Source organism: Chamaea fasciata, unplaced genomic scaffold (assembly GCF_029207755.1).
Source record: "Chamaea fasciata isolate MVZ Bird 193981 ecotype frontalis unplaced genomic scaffold, bChaFas1.0.hap1 SCAF_1, whole genome shotgun sequence".
NCBI classification, from domain to species: domain Eukaryota; kingdom Metazoa; phylum Chordata; class Aves; order Passeriformes; family Sylviidae; genus Chamaea; species Chamaea fasciata.
The window spans coordinates 125,228,676-125,249,924 of NW_027094086.1; the positions used below are offsets into that span (position 1 = coordinate 125,228,676).

Sequence of the window (21,249 nt, forward strand, 5' to 3'; positions counted from 1 at the left end):
AATGGACCAACTTGTGCATCTAATTAATGCTGCATTTCTGTCACACTCCCTCTGGAGTTTTTTTAGCTTTTAAAAAGTATGACGATTTTTTTTTTTTCAGTTTGTGTCTATATCACATTTACTATTGAGTTTGATCAGGCCAGGATTTTATCTTGTTAATTTTTAAGAAAAATTACTTAAGCCATTTCTTCTGATTGTTTTAAAATGTTACTTATAATGAAAAGTGCATGTAATCACCCAGTTTCAAGGGTTTCGCTGCAAATTTTCAAGCATACTGTGGGACAAAAACATTACTGATCGTATACTTGAGACTGATATATCTTAAATTTATTTTTGAGTCATTTATGTGGCACTCTTTGAAGTGGACTACTATTGCATTTATAGCTAAAAGCTACTTCTGATATTACTTAGAAACATTTGGTGCCTGGGAAGTATTTTGCCTCTGACAACATTTACAGTAGTTAAGCCAAATATAAGTGGGCTGTTATTTTCCTGCTAATGAGATGGGATGCTGGCCATCATTCTATTAAACAATAGAAGTGATAATAGCCAATGTGAAGGATCTCTGGTGTCTATTTTTCAGTTGACTCTCAGAGAAATATTTAAAATGTTTATTTCCTATATTGTTTTTTTTATTATTACAATGGTTTAATTAATCATGTGTTTAATTAGCAGTGTCGAACTTACTTGGGAAATCTAATTGTTGATATTGTACTTGGGTTTTAATTGTATTCTCCTTCTCTTTCCAGTGGCTTTTCATGGTCTCCCTGTGAAAATCAAGAAGGAACCCCATAGCCCATGTTCGGAACTTGGCTCCGCTTGCAGTCAAGAGCAACCATTCAAGTTCAGTTATGGGGAAAAGTGCCTGTACAATGTCAGGTAAAGGAATTAGGAGCATGTTTGCAGTGAGAACTTCTGGTTTAAATGAGGACTGACTAAAGAGTAATAAAACCATAATAGAGATCTTATAAAAGTTACCTCTTCAGCAGATAACAGACTGATGAGATAATGCATTTAGCTGATGAACACTGATGGATTTGTTTACAGTTGGATCAAACACTTACATAATAATTTTAAAACACTTTTTTTCATCAAAATGCACATCCTCCGTTCCTCCTCCATGGGAGCTAGCCAAAGTTTAAAAACCCAGGGTGCAAGTGTGAAATAGAAGGAAGGAGTATCTTGTTTTCTGTGAGTTGTGTTGAAAGTACTTTCAAAATGCATTATGCACATTAGGAAAGAGAGATCTGTGTAACAGGCAAGGGTTTGGCAGGTCTGAGCAACACATTAGGTATTTGACAAATTGTGCAGATGTTGTATGCGTATATTCCTGGGTGATTACCTTTTAAAACAGTGTTTCATTAGTCCCTGCATCTTTGGTACTTACTCAAAAGCAAGTTGTCTTCTTTTATAGGCATAGATAATAAAAACTTTATTTATTTGTGGGTGGTAGAGGGGCTTGATACCTCTTCATTCCTTATTGACTTTCTTTTGGTTGCATTTATGTGCCACTCCTTCCTTTAGTGTCAGCAGTGAAGGATTTCTTACTGACGTTTCAGTCTATTTTCGAATCTTTCATCTAGCTTTGATTCTCATTAATGTATTACGAAAACTGTAGCATTTAAAGTGTTATAACATTTAACTTTCTGGATATGAATAGGGGGGAAAAAAGGAAAAGACTGGCACTTTTGCCAGTTATAAGGAGTGATTTTGGTTTCAAAAATCAAATGAATCCATTGATGGATTTGATGGGTGCTAAGGGACCTGATGTAGGAAAGTATGCAGGCTTGTGCTTACTGTACTCCTAATGTCTGCATTTCTCCTGGTTAGAAACAGGGATGATCAAAGTGTTCTTAAGTCCTTTCCCAATTTGAGACACCCTTGAAAATAGCATCTATGTATTTGTAGGACCAGCATTTTATTTTTGAGAGAGAGAGAGGGGTAAAAAAAACCTGTTGGGAGAAGCTGCTGACATCCTAGTATGGGTAGCTAAGCCAGCATACCATTGTTTTTCTGGGTCAGATCCCTTCCCTCTGGCCGTATTGTTTTACTGTCTCACTTTGTGGTTTGTGCAAAAGAAAAAGAGCCTTGACAGGCACTGTCAGCTCTTTGTGCTCTAGTCCAGGTGCTTCTACTTTTATGTATTTTGTATACCTCCTGTTAGAATGTGACTGTAAGACTGAGTCCTTTAAAAATACATTTCTGTGCCGCAGAGAAGAAAATGCTATGCTGAATCACTTGCCTCTAACATGACTTCTTCATTGCTCTTCTTAGTGTACAGCTGAGAATTCTTCCGCCCCAAACTGGTTCATAAGTTAACTATAATCAAAAGCTTCTAAATGGGGCGCTTGTGGTGATTTTTTTCTGGATGTAGATGCTATGGTTTTGGTTTTTGTTCTTTCTTTGGAAAAAATAACCTGCCTTGCTTTTCCCTTGCCTTACTAATAGTGCCTATGATCAGAAACCACAAGTGGGAATGAGGCCCTCCAACCCACCAACGCCATCCAGCACTCCCGTGTCACCGCTGCACCATGCCTCCCCAAACTCCGCTCAGACTCCGAAACCTGACCGGGTTTTCCCTACTCACCTCCCTCCATCCCAGTCCATTCAAGACAGCAGCTTCCCTATGGATCACAGGTAAAACGCAAAACACGTGAAGGACCCATGCGGAAGGTGTTTCAATTGTGGCTACCACTCTTTTATATAGGGTAGTACTGGCTTCCTGCCCACAGCTATCCCCTTTTAGGTTGGGGAATCAAGGTAGAAACCAGTGAGGTTCTTAGTGTCAGAAATGTGTGTATTTACGAAAGGCTGGCACCCGGCTTAGTGCACTAGTGTATGAGTTCATATTGGCAATGACAGAATTTAAATTACATGTTGGTTCTGTCTTGTGAGGGTGATTACAGTATGCTGGATAATCTCATCTAGGCTCTCTTTCCCACGAAAGGTTGGACCCAATGGTCTTTCAAGGTCCTTTCCAACCTGGGCTGTTCTATAGTTCTGAGATTCACTTGAGGTTAGAAAGCCCTTCGAGGTGATGAAGTCACTGGCAAGCATGTTCCTAACTATAAATATCTGGCCTCTCGCTAAGCAGTTCACCTATCTAAGGGATAAGTGGCCATGTTACATTGTTCCTGCTTCAGAATGTTCTTTAGAAGGGTGGATCATTTTTCCAAGCCCTTTTGTAATACAGCATTTCAAAAAAAGATGCCAACATAAACCGTGCTTAAATAACTTTAGTCTGAGTAAAAGCCACAAGTGTTAGAGACTAGAATTAAAGCTTAAACTGTCCTTAAGTCACCCTGTTTTGTTTTGATATGTTAGAAATCCCCAGACAACTATCTTTCTTAGCTCAGTTTTGCCACAGATGTGCCCAGTGAATTTCCGTGTTTTTTCAGTCCAAACACTTGTTTGTGGAATTCTATTTACCCTAACCTTTATTGCATGAACCTGTTTTTGTACGCTGAGTTTTGATTGCTCCTGAACATTTAAAATTCCAATGGTGTGAAAGGAGATACAGATGTTCAGAAACTTGTTTTACCTCTTAACCATTATCAAATTAAGAAAGACCTGAAAAGAAAAACAGTTGTTGGGAGTGTGATTTGCATGCCTCTGCTCTAATAAGGGCTGTTATCTCTGGGGATTTTTGCAGATCACTTCTGAAGGAGGTTGCTAACGTTTACATTGCTGCTTCATGCTATGCTGAAATAGCTTTAAATACCACCAAGGTTCTCTACAAGCCCTTCTGACCATCAAGAAACACTGACTCGGCCCCTTCACCTGCCACAGTCCCCATCTCCTCCCCAGCCAGGGACTGTGGTCTAACCACAAAGGCTCCCAGTGAAGCCAGGCAGTGGTTTAGATTACAGGATGGTAGATAAATGTGTTTCTGTACATAGACCAAAGTCAAGCTTCCAGGAGACTGAAATTGGCAGAAGCTAAATGGCTTATGTGCAGAGAACAGTAGTAAGATTTTTCAAATTAAAATATCTTTTGATATAAAGCAACTTAAGAGAGACTACTGAACCTGTATGTCAGCCTTGAGTATTTATAGACATTTGCATACATCCTAGTATAACTTCTGTACCCATAACTCTTGCTCTGTGCAAGCTTTGTAGGCTCTTTACATGATTTCTCCTCCCTCCCCACCTCCCTCCCTCCCTCATTTTTGGTATTCATGTTCTTTAAGGCATTTTGCACTAATGCTTCCCTTCTATTACAGAACATCATGTGTTCTAGTAAAGTCCAAAATAGCTGACTCAAGCAAAAAAAAATCTCGTTTTTCTCCCATTTTTAAAGAAAGGTGGAATTGTAGTGGAAGATATGAAGATACTTTCCCCCATTTTCTTACTTATTTTCAATCTTGTGTATGAAGCAAACTGTACTTCATATTTTTGTGAAATTCAAATTTTTCTGATTTACAAGGTGAGATACTACTACAATGAATGTATTCAGAAAATGTCATTTAAACAAATGACCTGCCTTATAGTGAATCTATAACTCGAGGCACAATTATTTTGGAACACGCAATGGTGGCATGGGATAGCATTAGTATCTAGTACGTACAGCCTATACATCTTCATACAGGGCATAAGTATATGAACGATAAGTGGTCCTAACAAGTACCAACAGGAAACAAATCCACTTGTATATACAAATGGCTTGATTCCATACAAAGCTTCCAGTACAACAAGTATTATTAACTTCCTTTGAGGCTTTGTGAGCGAGCCTGTTTCTTATTTTATCTTCAAGTTGCAATTTTCTGATTCACTCCTTGACAGTTCTTAATGATAATTTCTGCTTCTTTTTTTGGCTAATGAAAAAAGGAAAAAAAGGAAATGAATGCAGTGTCAGTCAGCCTAACTGTTTCATAATACAGTTGAGTTTCTAAGTTTATTTTCTGCAGGTGTAGGTGGAATTGCAAAACCCAATGTTGCAACGCAGTGCTCTTTCTACTGCAAAAATTATAGTATTTACAGCAGCATTAGAAATATTCATTTTGTCTCCACTACTACATTGTAATAGTTTCTATCTCTGTAGTTTTCACAATATTTGTAATTAAGCTATGATAGTAAATATTTGTCAGAACAAGTTACAGCAGTATTATGACAGATGGTAGAAGAGTTTGAATTGTTTTAGAAACATGTACTACCTATGAGTTGATAGTCATGGATTTAATTGCTTGTGCAATCAAACCCCTGCATTGTGCTTCACTCACACATTTTTCTCCAAAAGAAAGTCTTTTGGAGAAAACTGTGTGAGTGCGCAAAACAGTTGGTTCAGATCTTCATTAGGTCTTCATTTTTTTTTGTGTGACAGTAAGAAGTTTCCAAAGAAAGGCACAAGTTACTTTTCTTTTTTTTAATGTGTCTTGTTTATAATAAGTGATAACAGGTCAAGTAAGCAGTTTGTTGCAAGAACATTGCACCTGCTGTTGGTTAGTGTGGTGGTTGTTAGTGTTGTGGTGGTTACTACTGTGGTAATCTGCAGGAGATAACGGGAAGACATTATGCAGTTCATCAGGGCCCAGTGGGAAAAGAGCATCCTGGTATTCTTCTGTATGGTTCTGAACCTGCAGATGTCCAAGTAATTACATTCAGGCCTTTTAGCTCAGGTAGATAGACTTTATGGAAGAAAAAACAAGCATAGGTTCTTGAGAGTAGCACTGCATGTAAATCAAGATCATTTAAAACTAAATTATCTTACACCTAATGAGGAGCATTTGGGCATAGCAAATGGCAGTGTGGCTTGTAGAGATTACAACTTTCATGTAGAAAAGACTGAGGGGAAAAGTTAAGGCAGGAGAGTAATTAACTGTTGCAAAAAATTTGTACCCTCTCCTTTTACTGGGGTGCTGACATTGCTTCCTTTTACAGTTGGAATGCAGTGCCATCCTTGTGAGTCCATCTCTCATGACACTACCCCCGAGAAAAAAGAACAGTAGACTTTTACCCTGGAATGTTTCCAAATGTTAGAGCAGACAATACTCTATTCAAAATCTGTTTATTGTGGTCAGAATGGTTTCTGTGTAACAGTAAGATGGGTAAGAGTAAATTAGAGTATGAGCAAGATGTTGCCAACATTTGTGAAAGAGCAGAGAACTCTACCTATGCCTCCTTCATGTCACTGTGGTAGAATGTCAGTCTTTCTACTGTTTTGAAGCTGGTGCATTTCCTGTTTGCTTCTTCTGTTGAGGGAACGTATTGAAAGCAAAGAGGATGTGGTGGGGACAGGTCTTAGACCTGGTATTAATAGGTGGGATTTTTGTTCCTTTGCTTTACAATCACAGTGATCCTGATGGGAACACTTGGCATGATCATAAGCAAAATGTTTGTTTTTGAGAAAATGATACAGCCACTAATAATAACTTCTGAAGATCTTTGGGAAATGGAACGTAGCTCAAGTCCTTTACATGACCTCTCTAATTTGTGTTCTAGATTTCGCCGCCAGCTCTCTGAACCTTGCAACTCTTTCCCACCTTTGCCTGCAATGCCAAGAGAAGGACGTCCAATATATCAGCGCCAGATGTCTGAACCAAACATCCCTTTCCCGCCTCAAGGTTTTAAGCAGGAGTACCACGATCCAGTTTATGAACACAATGCTATGGTTGGCAGTGCAGCCAGTCAAAATTTCCCCCCTCCTCTGATGATTAAACAGGAACCTAGGGATTTTGCATATGATTCAGGTAGGTAAGATTCTCCTTTAGTTCTGCATAGCAAAGGAATATGTGAGTCCAAGCCAGTGCTATTGATGTTTTGATCATATGAATTGAAACTTGCTCTTTTGACACTTGCATCTCACAAATTATGTCTGGGACAGTTTACAAAGTATTAGGATGTACTGCTACATAATAAATCAGTGTGACTCGTGCCACCATTTCTTGCTCTTTAAAGGGTTTCATTTCCTAGAAATCTCTGTCAAGAAATATTAAAGAAGTCAAGGAAGAAAATCATGAGTGCAAATTTGCTTTGTTAAGAGGGAACTTGTTCTGTACTGTCTCATCTTTGACCTCTGAATTTGTGTGCTCCATTTTATGAGTTCTTCCATTTGTCTGCCAGAAATAGAGGACTCTTTCTCCTCTTGCTTGCATTACTTTAAATCAGGAGTAACTCCACTGAAGTGGGGTTTATACAGCTGTAAAACCGATGAAGGAGAAGAATTGGCCAAATTGGTGTCAGCTTCTCAGTTTGTGCATACTGCTGTGTTTTGTGGAGGTACGTGATCTGAGATGCCAGGTTGCTGATGTAGAGAATACGTTGTTGCTATTAATAATGTTTATTATGATTGTGCTTATGGGGCAACTGGAATGGAACCTCATTGCTCTACAGACAGTACAACACAGGAGGTGGTGGCAGAGTCTGCTCTCAATAGCTTCTGATTGAAATAGAAAAGATAACCAATAGAAAGGATAGAAAAATAAATCAAGAGAATAACATTGTAAATGTTTGACAAAATTTCAACATAATATTTATATTATAATCTGGAAAAGAATGAGAAAATTAAGACATCAAAACAGAAATTTAGTAATAACTGCTGAGTAACAAGGTGAAGGAAGCTGAAAGAAGAAATCTGGAAAGGTGGCATGAAAAGAAGCTGAGATTAAAACATGAGTGCTCTAGGTGGGGTTAAACAGTTGATTGGTATGGAGCCAAGATAATACAATCAAAATATTTTTCCATTTTAGTGTAACTGATTTCTGCAGCTTTCGTACACATCCGTGCTGACTTGGGCAGGGGGAATGGATGGCTCTGTCTGACTTCAGTCTGACTCCAGTCTGACTCCCCCTTCTTCTTGGTGCTGGTGTACTCACAGGGCTTTCCTTCTGGTTCAGTCTCTGGCAAGATGCTTTTGCAGTTTATTTTCCAAAGGCTATATGACAGCTGAGTTGAAGTGTCCTTTGAAATTTAAGCTTATGAAAAACTGTCTTGCAATTTGATATAGTGTAGAACTGGTTTTTTATTTTCTTTCTGTAGCTAATTTAACACTGTCTATTTGGTGGGGTATTTTTTGGTTTCATTAATGTAAAGTGCTTGTTATAGAGTTGATCTCAATGTTAGAGTGGGAGAATTTGGAAAGTAGAGCTGCTTTTTCCTTCCTTATTCTTAACAAACAAATAACGAATCCTTAGGAAAATTTGAGTTAGCCCTTAACTCAAATTAGGGAGGGGACCAGGGGTGAAATATTTCTCCAAAGTGAAGTATAAGACAAGATAAAAATGAAATCGAATTACAAGGATCAGATCCAGAACTCAACCCATTCATCGATGGAGGTTCTGAGATCTGTGGCTTTGTGGAGTTGTGTGTCTCTAGTCCTAGAGCATATGGGAGAGACTGGGTAGTTCACGTGGCAGTGGGTAATAAATGGGTTTCTGCAGCATCAGGCCCAGTCCCTTGCAACCTTCACAAGCACTGTTATTCATCCTGCTAAATTAAAGGTCAAAAAAGGCCCTTTTGTAAATACGCTTCTTATTTGGTTCAGAAGTGGGATCTCCTTATTGCATACTGTTATTTTAAACCTGGATTGGCTGCTAACATTCATATTTCTTTGGAATATTCTGTATGGAAGAAAGCTGGAATTTTTATTCTGAAATGAAGATGTACAAACTTATATCCATTCCTGTCATGCCTCTTTATTTTGTGCCAGCAAGAACATTCTACTTTATAATAATGATCTTCAAGCAAAATTGTTGCTTCTTTTGTAGATGAATGATTAGTTTTTAAAAGTGTAATAGCTGTGTAACCAGTGGTCATGAAAAATTAATCTGTTGGTATCAGGAAGTACTTTTATTGGCCTCAGAATCACTGCATTTAAGTTGACACATCTGTACACTCCATAAATTGCAGTCAACAACTGTGGTCTGTTGATATTTTGTCTTGTTACCATCTGTTCTCTAGAAACCATCATTTTCCATCCTTGCTAAGAGTACATTAAATAACCCCTTAGGAAACATAACGTATTTGTCACTGAATCATTGATTTCATTTTTCACCTATGGATGTTCAGGGAAGGAGGAATGCCAGAGTAAAAAGTCTTTTTTTTTTTTTTTTCATTGTATTTTATTGCAGCTCAGATAAGAATATAGAAACATATTTAAAAAGTTCATTGTAATGCACTGAGATGTTCCTTTTGGGATGTTTTTGAAAGAGACTCATAAAAGTTCATCGCTTTTGTGCACTATTCTTTTATACTTTGTGGGAAGCTGATGAATGAAAAGCATTATTATAGAATGATTACAACTCTATTAAAACATGACATTAATTATGACATGGGAAATGGCAGATCAATTAGTTGTAATTGTAATTGCAGGTATGCAATTTCTACTGCAGAATAGAGATAATGGAGATGTTTGAGATAATGGAAAAAGAAAAATGTCAACAGAGTAGAGGCTCTTCCTTATCCATCCATGCTTCTAGAAGTCACAGTGCATCATATATGTTCAATCAGACATTTTCTGCCGTGGACTTTTTTTTTTTTCCCCCCCATGTCTGACAGTCAGATGTATTTAGTACTTGATGGTAAATCTAGCAACTTTAGTCACAGAACTGCAGCCAGGGACATCCAGAGCTTTGAGATTTTGCATAATTAATGAATATACTCCAAAAGGCTTCCTAAGACCTTTGTTTACAAGGCCTAATAGTGGGTATTCCTGTACAGTTAGCACTTCTAGAATTCAGTAATGTGTTCAGGTACTTAAACAAAAAGACCAAACTTGATACAGCTCGTCTCTTCTGTGCTTTACTTTTGAGCAGGATCTTCACAGGCTTAACCCTTCCTACATGATGTAGTGTATTTGCGAGTATACTAACGTATGACTCTAGCTCTGTGTGTGTCAATTAATTGTAAAAATCAAGTTTTAAAATGACATCTTAATTTATTAAGTCTTATTTGGTTTTTCCCAATTGAAATAGTTATTTTGGTTGAGAAATTTCTGTGACCATGTCTTTGGAAACTGAAATTTGTCGCACAGTGATAATGGAGATGAATAAAGGAGGAACTGTTGCTTGTATATACCAGTTACTGATTGCCAGGAATTTTCTGTTGGAATTTAGATAGATTCTGTACTTCCTGAATGTGTTAAAGGCATTAACAGGGCTGTTCTCACAGTTTCATTTCAGGGTAGCCTCACAATTAATATGCTTGAACGGACCTTTAAAAATTTGGATTCTCTCCCTGTCACTTCTGAGACACTAGTCACCTCACTTAAAGAATGAACTCTCCAGACGGAATTATTAGCCTCCATGTCTTTCTTTCTGAGTTGCTCATCCCTTTAATTCCTGAAGCCTTACAAGCAAATACCTTGTGTTTGCAAGTGAGAATGGATGGGGAACTGTCCCTCAGTTAAGAGAAATGAGCAGAGGCCGAAGATAAATCAGATATATAAACCTGTTTGTTTTAGATACCCAGTTAGAACTGGCTGATTTTTAAAAGAACATTATGTACTACATATATTCAAATCCTAGCTCCTAGGAACTTTCTTTATATTTTTAGATGTAGAATTATGGAAACATCAGATAAGGGTCTCAGTATAGGCAGTATAAAAATACATAATACCAAAAATCTGGCAGAAGTAATGTGGCTACTTTCAAAAACCTTGTTGGAACTGGAATGGGCTTTACTGGGGTCTAAAGTTGACCATTCAGCTGTATTTTCTTTTCTTGAAAACTTCTGCCTCAGTACATAGACAGCTTCCAGCTCCTGTAACAAAAGAAGCAGGGGCTCCACCTGCTAAGCTGTTTGCAGCATGGCTCTCCTTCCCACAAAGGGTTTTGACCTGTGCACTCAAGACAAAAGTGCTGAAGCAAAAGTCTGTATCATATTTGCAGCAAAGGATCTGTATAAAGTTTGTGCAGGAAGTTGTCAGTTATGACACTTATTAATCCCGTAAGTTTGCTCATACAGGTATAGAATGTTGGTAGCATTCTGCCATCCATGTTATAAATGTATTTACCTAATGACAGGAAATAGAATAAAATGCAAGAGTCCTCTCAAATACCTGGTGAGGTGTTTTTTGAAAAGCAAGTCAGTGGGTATTAATGGGGAAAAAGACCCCTAGTAGCTCATTCTTCCCTAGGCATCAGCCAATGTATTCTTAAATTTGAGAATTTGCAGAATAGCGTAAGAGAAAGTGTTGAATTGAAATTTCAAGGGTATTTTTTTTTCAGGTTATATTTATTTGCAGGTTGATTTTCCTCCCTGCATTTCATTTTCAGACAGTTGGTTATTCTATTTTACTTCTGAAGGCAAAATTTAGGTATTTGGAGATGCTAATATGGAGAGAAAAAGTCAATTGGAGACAGTGCTGGTTTGCTTTTTCCAGGATATTCTCTAGTGTATTGACCAGTGCAGCATTTAAAGTGACAAAAGTCATGGTGCTTCCACTGCTGTTTATGATTATATTGGCTAAGTTTTGTACTGTGCTCTGAAGATATAAAATTCCGTATGAGTGCTAAATATCATTACTACTATTTTTCCCCTGGGAGATCATTTCACAGACAAATAGACTTCACAGTTAAGAAATAATTCGTGACCATAAGCCTAAATTTTCTCTTTGATTGGTTGCATTCCCTTGCTCATAGCTACACCTCTTCGTAAACAATTTCTTGATATTAATGTACCACCTCTAAGTCACTGTAGATGGATAGTGTGTATACTCTGTCAGTGTGACATGTTGAGATCTTGTATCTTGCTTCAAAAGTCTTCCAGCTGCTTAGTGTTTTCCTCAAATTCTCTCCAAGTTTCCTTTGGTTTTTATTTTTTTTCCCCCCGTTTTTAATCAGGCTGCAAATACTTGCAGTATTTTTGAACGCATTTTTATAAAATGCTCTGTGAAACAGAACTGACTCCATCCTTTTCCTGGATATGGTGCTTCAGTACACACATCTCGAAATTACATCTCATGGCCTTAAAGAAAGTACAATTGTTCTCAATGAAAATCCAGATGACATAAAGGCAGGAGGGGAGAAGGGACAGGGTTTTGCTCTTGAGTTAGGAGGTTTGAGAACTCTCCCCTCCTCGATTTTGGTTTTGCAGTTTTCCCTGTGGTCTAAAATATTTCATCCTTGTGTTTTGGAAACTTGTCTTTGCTGTGTTGCTTCAGTGAATGAGTATGAATTTTGTTCAATAGTTAAGCTGCACTGGACTTTGTACTTGCTTTTAAAACAAATCTGCTGTTGGACTGTATGGCAGCAGAACATAAGAGCACCTGACAGGGAAACTTGGGAAACTTGGACTTGAAGATTGCTGTGAAAGGCAGAAATTTAACTTTTCACTTGCTGTCAATCTAGCTGATTTCCTCTATTCACTATTTCTGTCTGAAATAAATCTGTCATTAGAAATTATTTCATTTTGCCATGTTATCTTTGTGAACAAAGGAAAACCTGAATACCAAGTGAGTATACAGGCAGGAGGCCATATATGTATTTTTGTTATCAAGGCAGACAATACGATCTGAAAAATTGTTCTGCAGTCCCTGTTTTTCAAAGAAATGGATAAATATCCTCTAAATCTACAGTTACAGTAAGTGGCACTGGCTAATGATTTGATTTGAGGATTGAGAGCGCAGTCTGGATTTACTCTTTGTGCATTAAGGCAGGTCAAATGGACACAGGCTGCATTTTAAATCAGTAATGGAAGGCTGAAGCCTGCCTTAAACCAATCACATCAGCCTTGCCCAAGACCAATTGATCCCGAGAGACTGAGCCCTGTGAGCACAGCTTTTATATGAATGGACTCTGTGCAGCCTGAAGTTTCATTCATAAAATGGATGCTGAAGGGAAAAAAAAAAAAAAAAAAAGCCAACCCACACACGCCAAACCCTGGAATGTCCATTTATGCCGAGCTGAAGGGTGTAGTGTTCCCTCAGCTGCTGCTTTTGCCAGTTGCCTTAAAGTAATGATTAATGCTGCTTGGCCCTGCCTGCCTGCAACCTGACACCATTTATGGCCTTGGTGTGTTTCTAATGTATAGTGAATGAGAAGGCTACATTCTCAAATCAGAAACATAAACAGGAACTGGTTGGTCTGAATTCCATTCAAATATGTCACTTCAGCCGTGCAGTGTTTGTCCAACTTCGATTTTACAGGCAGGGAATGGGGCGGGGGAGAAAAAGCAACACAGACATTTTTGCAGTAAGATTACCAACAAAAGGAGGGAGGGAGAGAGAAAATACTGCTGTCTTTTGTTGAATTCAAAGGAGAGCAATGTTTAAGATACATTTTACAGTTACTGAGGTTAATAAAAGCAAATACATGATTTTAAAGTGTGTTCAAAAGATCAGCTCCATGTGGAATTTCAATTCAGAGCTGAATGTATGAGCCTTTGTTTTCCTGTTCTGCTGTACAAAAAGTTACACATCGCCTAGACAGGCTGTTGACATCTGGTCTCACAAAATGCATTAGATGTTGTCATAGATCTGAAAACCAAAGTTGTGGAAAGGAAGATGTTTGCTTAAGGTTTTTTCTGTATGTGTGTAATATTTCCACTTAGACATGAGCTGGTGGGGCCAAACCTAATTGTCTGACAAGTTTTTGTGAAGTGAGGTGTAAGAAATTAAACTTTAACAATTTTAATTAGCTCTGTTTGGAAGGAAGTGTATGTATGTCTATGAGTGCACATACTTTTAAGTTGTTTTTTTCCCTAGATTGCTAGCACAAAGGCTGGTGACAGAGAAAATGTTTAAAACCTTCCATTCTGAATGTTTCAAAATTGCAAAATGATTTGGGAAAAGATTGCCTAATTTTTAAATAGATTTTTGGAGTGTTTTTATCTGTTTTCACCCATGTAATTTCAGTGCAACTGCATTTTTTCATGCTGAATCTGCTACTGAAAAAAATAATGTTGACTTTTGTATTGCCAGGACTTTACTAATTTGTAGGACTCTGTTCATTACACAGCTTGTGAGGGAGTAAAGCTTTTAAAGGTTTTTGAACTAAAACTTGATCCACCAGCATTTGAGTGATGAAATACACTCAAGCAATTCCTGTATAAGGAGTTGGTAATTAGTTCCAGTATTTCTACCTGAATGTATTTCTCCTTTTGGGGAGATACGAGTTTGAATCTAAGTGTGTTCTGCAGGTTTAAAAATCTAAAAGAATAATTGTTTCTTCTCCCTGCAAAACACAAACCACATTTTTCTTAGTGACTCCTTGTGCTACCTGAGCGATTTGTTGTGATCTTGTTTGAAGAACTGCCTTTCTTACCTAAGAAGGTCCTGTCTTCTGGTGATTTCATTATTATCTTCACCCTTGAGCTGGTCAGAACTTCTCAGTGGTGTTGTAAACAGCTCCTTTCCACCAGGAGGCTGAATGTGTTTCAGTGGTGGATGAAGTGCTCCTTTGTAAACAGTTTGTCAGTGCTCTTGGAAATCCACGAACAGAAAAGTTATTTGCAGTGATATTGTGATGTTTTAAGTTTAATGCCAAAAGTATGATGTGTTCTAGTTTATACATTTTATTTTTAAAAGGCTAGTTTTGTTTCTGCACTTGGTAAAAAAGCTCTCCCAGTACACCAACCACCTGCTCATGTAGCAGGGAGGTGCTTGTACAGTGCAAGGGAAGCTCTGAAAGGGCATGGTGTGTTCACAGGGTCAGGCTGGCACATGGAAGTGATACCAGGTTTGTCCCAGCTACCTGTGGGACTTGTGCATGCCCTCGTATACCTGTAGCACAAAGGGAGAGAATCTGCGTGTTTTGCATTTCTTGCCTATGGGAAGACAAAGTGGCACATTTAAGTCTATCTGTATAGGCACACAGACTCTGAATTACTGCAATAGGGGCCAAAATTCACATAATTACTTTTCAAACCGAAGGGACAATTTAGAAGGACATAGTATAAGTGAAATCGTAGGATTGATTGCCAGTGAAGTCCCTTTAAAGTTTTGGGGAACAGCTCCTTTTGGAATAGTTCCTTATGGAATCTGCTTCTTATATCACTTACTTGGTAATAAAGTGTAAGTGGAAAAGTGGGCAGAAGAACAATAATACGGTTCCAGTCTTACTGTCATCACTTTGCCTTAAACCTGTAGGGAAGTAGGCATGTTTCACTATGACTTGAGTGGTTGGTGAATTTGAGTGACTTGTTAACAGACTCCCTGACAAAGGCAGCTGCCTGCCAGTGCACCACAGTTTTCACCTGAGCTGCCACATGGAGGGTGAGGCCAGGTAGGCAGTTCCCTTCTTCTTCCACCTTGTTTCAGATGGCCTCTGCCTTCTAAGGCTCCATCTCCACGTGCATTGCAATGCCTCTGTATCACACTGTGCTTTGTCAGGAGCACATGGGGTGTGCCCTGGGCCTCCAGATCTTCAGGTGATGTTGATAAAGTGAACTGAGAAGTAATTGAGAATTAGAGTGTAAGGTAACAATCTGCCCTTTAGTTAGGGAGGCTGTGTAAGGTCAGAAACAGGAACAGCTGAAGAATAAATCCTGGTTCAGGTTTTCAGTTCCTACTTTGTTTCATTCAGAAGAAGACAGTCACTCACTTCATCCCATAGAATATAGTTTTGTCGTTTCATCCCTTTGCCTGCAGAAGTCCATCTTCCCTGTGTCTATTCTGGCTAGGGACACAGGCTGAAATTCTGTTTTTTCTGTGCAGGGTGCAATTGTGGGAATGAAATCTTATCCTTATCTCTGAAAAACACTCAGAAAAGAGGACTTAAGGATTCCTTACCTGCTCTAAGTTATACAGGGATGTGACAACCTAACACCTTATATTCTGACATGGTAATTGATATGAACTACCTTACCAAGGGATCACTCAAGTGTCTTATTCAATAATGAAACTTAGAATACCTGCTAAGTTCAATAGCAGATTTTTCTTGTCCTGAGAAAGTCTGTTTGGGCTTTTTCTGCTTGGATGTATTTTGATGAAGGCATAGCAGACCTTACTTCCATTATTTTTCTCTGTGATGGTCCTGGATGAGAAGGCATTTTTGCAGTGTCTAGATTATGTGTACCTTTTAAAACAGCACCTATTGGGAAAAGAGTGGTTTCATGGTCTATTGATATAAGACCGTATTCATTGTTTTAAGATGACTGCTATGTTTCTGTTAATAAGAAGAGCAGTGAAGAATGACCCCTAAGTATTCCAAACTGATAATAAAAGATAAGCAATTTTTTTTACATTTCCATATTTTTAGCTAGTTTGTTTTGGTTGTTTTGTTTTTTTTTTTTTTTTTTTTTTTTTTTTTTTGTTGTTGTTGTGTTGGTTTTTTTTTTAGAGGGGTTCTGCTGTTCTCAAGCTGATGTAATCTTATGATGTGAATTACTTCATTCACAGTCTGAAATAAGCTTACTGTGTGCCTAAATGCAGGCACATTTTTCTTCAAAGACTAAAACTTGCAAAAAGATGATAAATCAGTCATCTCAAACACTTGGATCCTGGAAGTATTTCATGCCTACTTCTGTCTTATTTGTTGTCTTGAAACAATGGTTTAAGGAGAAGAAAACATATAATTGCTCTATAATTTCTACACTAAAATATTTTCTTTTGAAGTAGCTCCGCTTAGCATGTAAAAATACTTCTGGGTCTTAGTCAAGCATTTAGTACAATTTAAAACTGCAATACTAAATTTCATTGGTTGGACTTTTTATTAGATAAGGTAGAAATGAAAGCAGCAGGCAATTTAATTAGCAGTAATTTTTCTGGGCAAGTCATTACTTTGATGAACTTCAGAGCAATGTTTATGGCTCCTAATTAACCATGTTAGTCATTTGATTGAATAATCACTTTGGAAATGTTTCTACAATTTGATTAGAGTCTGACCCACTCTGATAGTCATAAATTAACTGATAGCACTTTAGGATAACAAGACTCTAGTTACTTTACGAGAAATAAACTCTTCCTTGCTGTATTTTTTTGGTCCTCTGTGGACTGTTTAAGCACAAGCTAACCAGAAGATTAAGTAATGTTGGTACAAACAATGCTTGCCTTAAAGAGACTCCAGATGTTAATTATAAATGACTTAGGAGCATGGGAGATGAAACCCTGACTTGGCTAAGAAGACAACTTTGTGGATGCTTGCATAATTCTTTATTCAGTATACTCTGCTCTATCACTTTGCAAGAGTGGAGTTCATGAGTCAAAAAGGGCTTTGCTGCCAATACTAGAGAAGTTTTACCTAAAATAGAAAATAGCATCTGTTTCAGTTCTACAGCTTCCTCTTTTTTACGTAGATTTTTCCATTCTCCTTAGAATTCAATCTACTTGGTAACATGAATGATTCCTTGCAGGTGAAGCACTGCTTGTAGCCTTGACTTCTAGTCTGCAGTGCTGTACTTGACTCGGGTGATCACTGAGTCATTGATTGCTGTGGTTGCTCAGAATAGCTGCCTGAGACATTAGAGATTCTCTAGGCCTGAGGAGGCAGGCACGGAGCGTTTTATCGAGAGAGGAGGTAATGAAGAGTTTGGCACAGATGTGCAAGAGGGGCCATGGACTGTTAGAGGAAACTTATTATTACTGCCCTGTGTTTCACTTGTTTGTGAAGTCAGTGTAAAACCTCATTTTCTTATCCTGCCAAATCTTTGATACTCATCACTAGTCAGTGAACAGTGAAATTTGGAATCACAGTCTGAAAGAGTCAGTAGGCAGTGTTGGAAAAATAATGTCTGCTCTTTCGACCTCTCTTTGCATCTTTTAAAGAGTTACAAGTTACTGGTAACAGATTGCATAGCTTAGGGTAGGAGTTCATCGCAAGATCAAATAGACTTTGTTAAGCAAGACTTTTGATATCCAAGAAGTAGGTTAAACATGGTCTAGAAGGGCAAACATTTACGGTGTGTTTCTGTTTGCAAGTCCCTGTGCGCAGGATGTGACTACTTGGAGACAGTGCAAGACAAAGGGAAGAAAAAGAAAGACATTTAAAGAACACATTTTTCATTAGTTCTATTTGACTTTTCTCATTCTTCCTGCAGATTTGAGTAGAGGTGGAGAATAGCAAATAAAATATCAGTATTGCTTAGATTATGCACAGTATTTTTTTTGGAAAGATGTCCTTTTTGTTTTAAACACATACAAGTGGAGAGTGATATAGATAGATTTAAATTTCTAGATAAAATGATTAGCAATTGCAGAAAATTTAATTAATCCTTCAAGTCCTTAACCAGAGTCTAAAAAGCATTATCCTACTCTAAATTCACTTCCTTGTGTAAATGTAGAGTTCATAAGTCTGCAGTGTGACTGGCAGTCTTTTCAGTGCAATTGATGGAAAACTTTGGGTTGAATTAGTTACAAAGATAGATACACAAGCACAGGGTCTAAAATATTCATGGTCACTGGTGCGGATTTTTTTGTGAATAGTCCAAGGTGTAATTGCCATAGGAGTCGCTTTTAACAAAGTTGATTACAAAAGGTTTGGAGTTCAAGTGCCTGTTGCAGGTAGGATCTGTGAGCCTCACATCGTGACTTTCTCCTTGGCCATGCATGGTGTGTGCTGCTCTGCAATGCTGACTCTGTGTTGACAGGTTCCCTCTCACTGTAACTTGCATCCTTCTCTGTTGCTCTTCTGCTTGCAGCCTGTCCCATTGATAACCTGCACACTTTTAATTCCAGACAGTCTTCTGACTTGCATTGTCATCTTCTCCTTTCAGAAGTGCCTAGCTGCCATTCCATTTACATGAGGCAAGAAGGCTTCCTGGCTCACCCAAACAGAACAGAAGTTAAGTTTTCTATTATGTATTGTTTTTGTATCAGAGAAATGTAAAAAATTCAAAAAGCCTGGGGGTATTTGGGGTTCACTGGTTTAATTCTGCTGCTGGGAAGACTTGCATCATCCTTCTTTCCCTTTTCAGTGTTCAGCTTCTGATGCACTGAATTTTTTGTTGTTTCTTTTATTGCCATGGGTAGATCAGGATAGAAGCAATTATATTATGAACTTAACTCATTCTGCTTTTCAAGGCCTCTAGCACTTGAAAGGAAGAGACACTTAAAAACTTGCGTGTTTCACCCGTTCTGCTCAAGTGATATTTTCCAGGATGTTAGCATGATAGGCTCAGTTAACTGTATTAAGTAATCCATTTTATACTTTAAATTCAGTGAAGGTTTTGGGCTTTTCCTTTTGTTATTATTTTTGCAATGTTTTGATGCACTTTGTGCCCAAATTGAGATGTAGCAAAATTCCTAATGATTTCAGTAGGACAGAGCTTACATAATTATCAAATTAATAATTCTGACTGAAAGCACTTTATATGTACTAAAAATAAGAAATCCAACAGAACTAAGATGACTGAAAGAGAGGTTATACCCTCCACTGTCCTGTTTTAGTTTATCTGTCTTAACAATATATTATTTTCTGCATGTTTGTTTGGGGTTTATTTTTTTTTCTTCCAATGGGCAAATTTCAGAAACATGAGGAATCTGATTTTGAGATTGATGAGAATCCAGATAGATGTGTGAATCAAAGTCTTCCAGAAAGACTTCATTTGCTCGTGGAAAGACAGAATCAAAAAAGATAACACATCTGGCCAAAATCCTGTCTGCTTCTGGGTTGAAATAAAGACAAAAAGGTAGTGTTTAACAAGGAAGGTGAAACAGGAGATGGAAATTTCTAAGTCTTGTTATGTGAAATAATATAAAGTATAGAAGCTTGATAAGGGAGGTAAGAGACATCAGGAAAAACATAAACAAACTGCAGGGATAAGGGCAAAAGATTTTGATTTTTAATCACAGCGCAGATAGGGGAAAACCCATCTTAGCGGTGTTATGCTCTTGTAAGGAGTTGGAGGTGGCAAAATGTTCATGAATGACGTAAAAAAAGCAGTGGTGTTTGCTAAATATTTGTTTTCTGTATTTGGAAATCAATCAACATAATTTTACAGAATAAAGGTCATGTCAAATCTGATCCTGTTCTTTGCTGAAAATAAAAGTTTGATTGATAAAGATGTTTGTATCGTATAGTTAGACATTTTATGGCATTCAATTTGCCTCTGCATTACATTCTGATTAAGAAGTTAGCACAAAGCAATATCAATAAAGTACACATTAAATACATTAAGACCTGGCCAACTGACAGATCTAAAAGAGGCTGTCATCGGGCAATCATCTCTGAATGGATTATAGTTCTGTCGAAATTGATATCAGGAGTCCTGCTATTCAATATTTTCAGTAAAGGTATGGAACAAAGTTAATAGATAACTTTATGGCACAAAGATAGAGCAGTAAATAACGGGCAGGACAAGGCAGTCACACAAAGCAGTTTGAATTGTTTGGTTATCTGGGCACATTAAACAAAATGTTTTTTTAGTACATGAATGTAGATCAGGCCTGTGGAACTGGGAAACAATATACTGAAAAAAGGATTTTGAGACGGGCCTCCTCCTCAGCTTCACAGTGGGAAACGAGCCCAACCAAGCATTGTAACCTTAAGGAAAAAAAGCCTTCTGTAATACTTAGGCAATCAAAAGGAGGGTCAGAGGGTGGCAGGAGAGGAGGAGATGTTTTGTCTCACACAGTAGCACTGGTGAGACTGAAACTGATATGCAATACAATTCTGGTTAAGCAAAACATGAGCATAATAGGAAATAGTAGGAATGTAGCTAGAAAGACTGCTGAGTTATAGAGCATGTCTTTTAATGACAAAATTTTACAAAATGATCTTAATTGGAAGGAACATCAAACAGTGTGTGAGAGTGACTTACATGGGTGTGAGGAGGAAATACTGAGTGGTACTTCTTTAGTCTTGCAGGGAGAAGACCTGCAGGAACTAATGGTTAAATGTCAAAGCCATGCTAGTTCAAACAGGAAATGAGCAAATATTTTGTAATAAATCATAGAGAAAAATGGGTGCTTTTTCATTTCAGCAGGTGGAGATTAACAGTCTTTTGGGAATGCATATGTTAATTAAACACCCTTGTACTTAGGCTAAAATGTTGGGATTGGGCGGTGTGTAAAGGATGTGGGATATTAGTCTGATTCCTGTATAACTTAGTGTTCCCTCTGGCATTAAGCGTGTGATCTCTTTTTTTCTCTATGCATCTCTTCTATAAACACCTCTCTCTTTTTAACTTACAGGCTGTATGTATGAAAAGGGACCTAGGCAGTTTTATGATGACACTTGCGTTGTTCCAGAGAAGTTTGACGGTATGTATGACACATCTCTCTTTTTCCTGTGTAGGGAGATGAAAAAGAGAGATGAGGGACTTTTCTCTGTTGCTGATCAAAAAAGCCCAGTAACATTCCAATTTAGGATTCCTTAACACACCATTTGTGGTGCGCCCAACCAAAGCTGACCTTTGTCTCTTGAAACCAAAGTCTCCT

General features: G+C 37.9%; 1 protein-coding gene across 12 annotated transcripts in view; it reads left to right on the top strand.

Moving 5' to 3' along the window:
• ETV1 (ETS variant transcription factor 1) overlaps positions 1-21,249 on the top strand; it is a 115,747-nt gene that overhangs the window by 82,588 nt on the left and 11,910 nt on the right. For all 12 annotated transcript variants that reach the window (XM_066196595.1, XM_066196612.1, XM_066196622.1 and 9 more), the window contains 5 exons: positions 750-879; positions 2,449-2,637; positions 6,438-6,685; positions 18,585-18,651; positions 21,002-21,072. In XM_066196595.1, the coding sequence (XP_066052692.1) occupies positions 750-879; positions 2,449-2,637; positions 6,438-6,685; positions 18,585-18,651; positions 21,002-21,072 (705 nt within the window). The remainder of the gene's footprint in view (positions 1-749; positions 880-2,448; positions 2,638-6,437; positions 6,686-18,584; positions 18,652-21,001; positions 21,073-21,249) is intronic.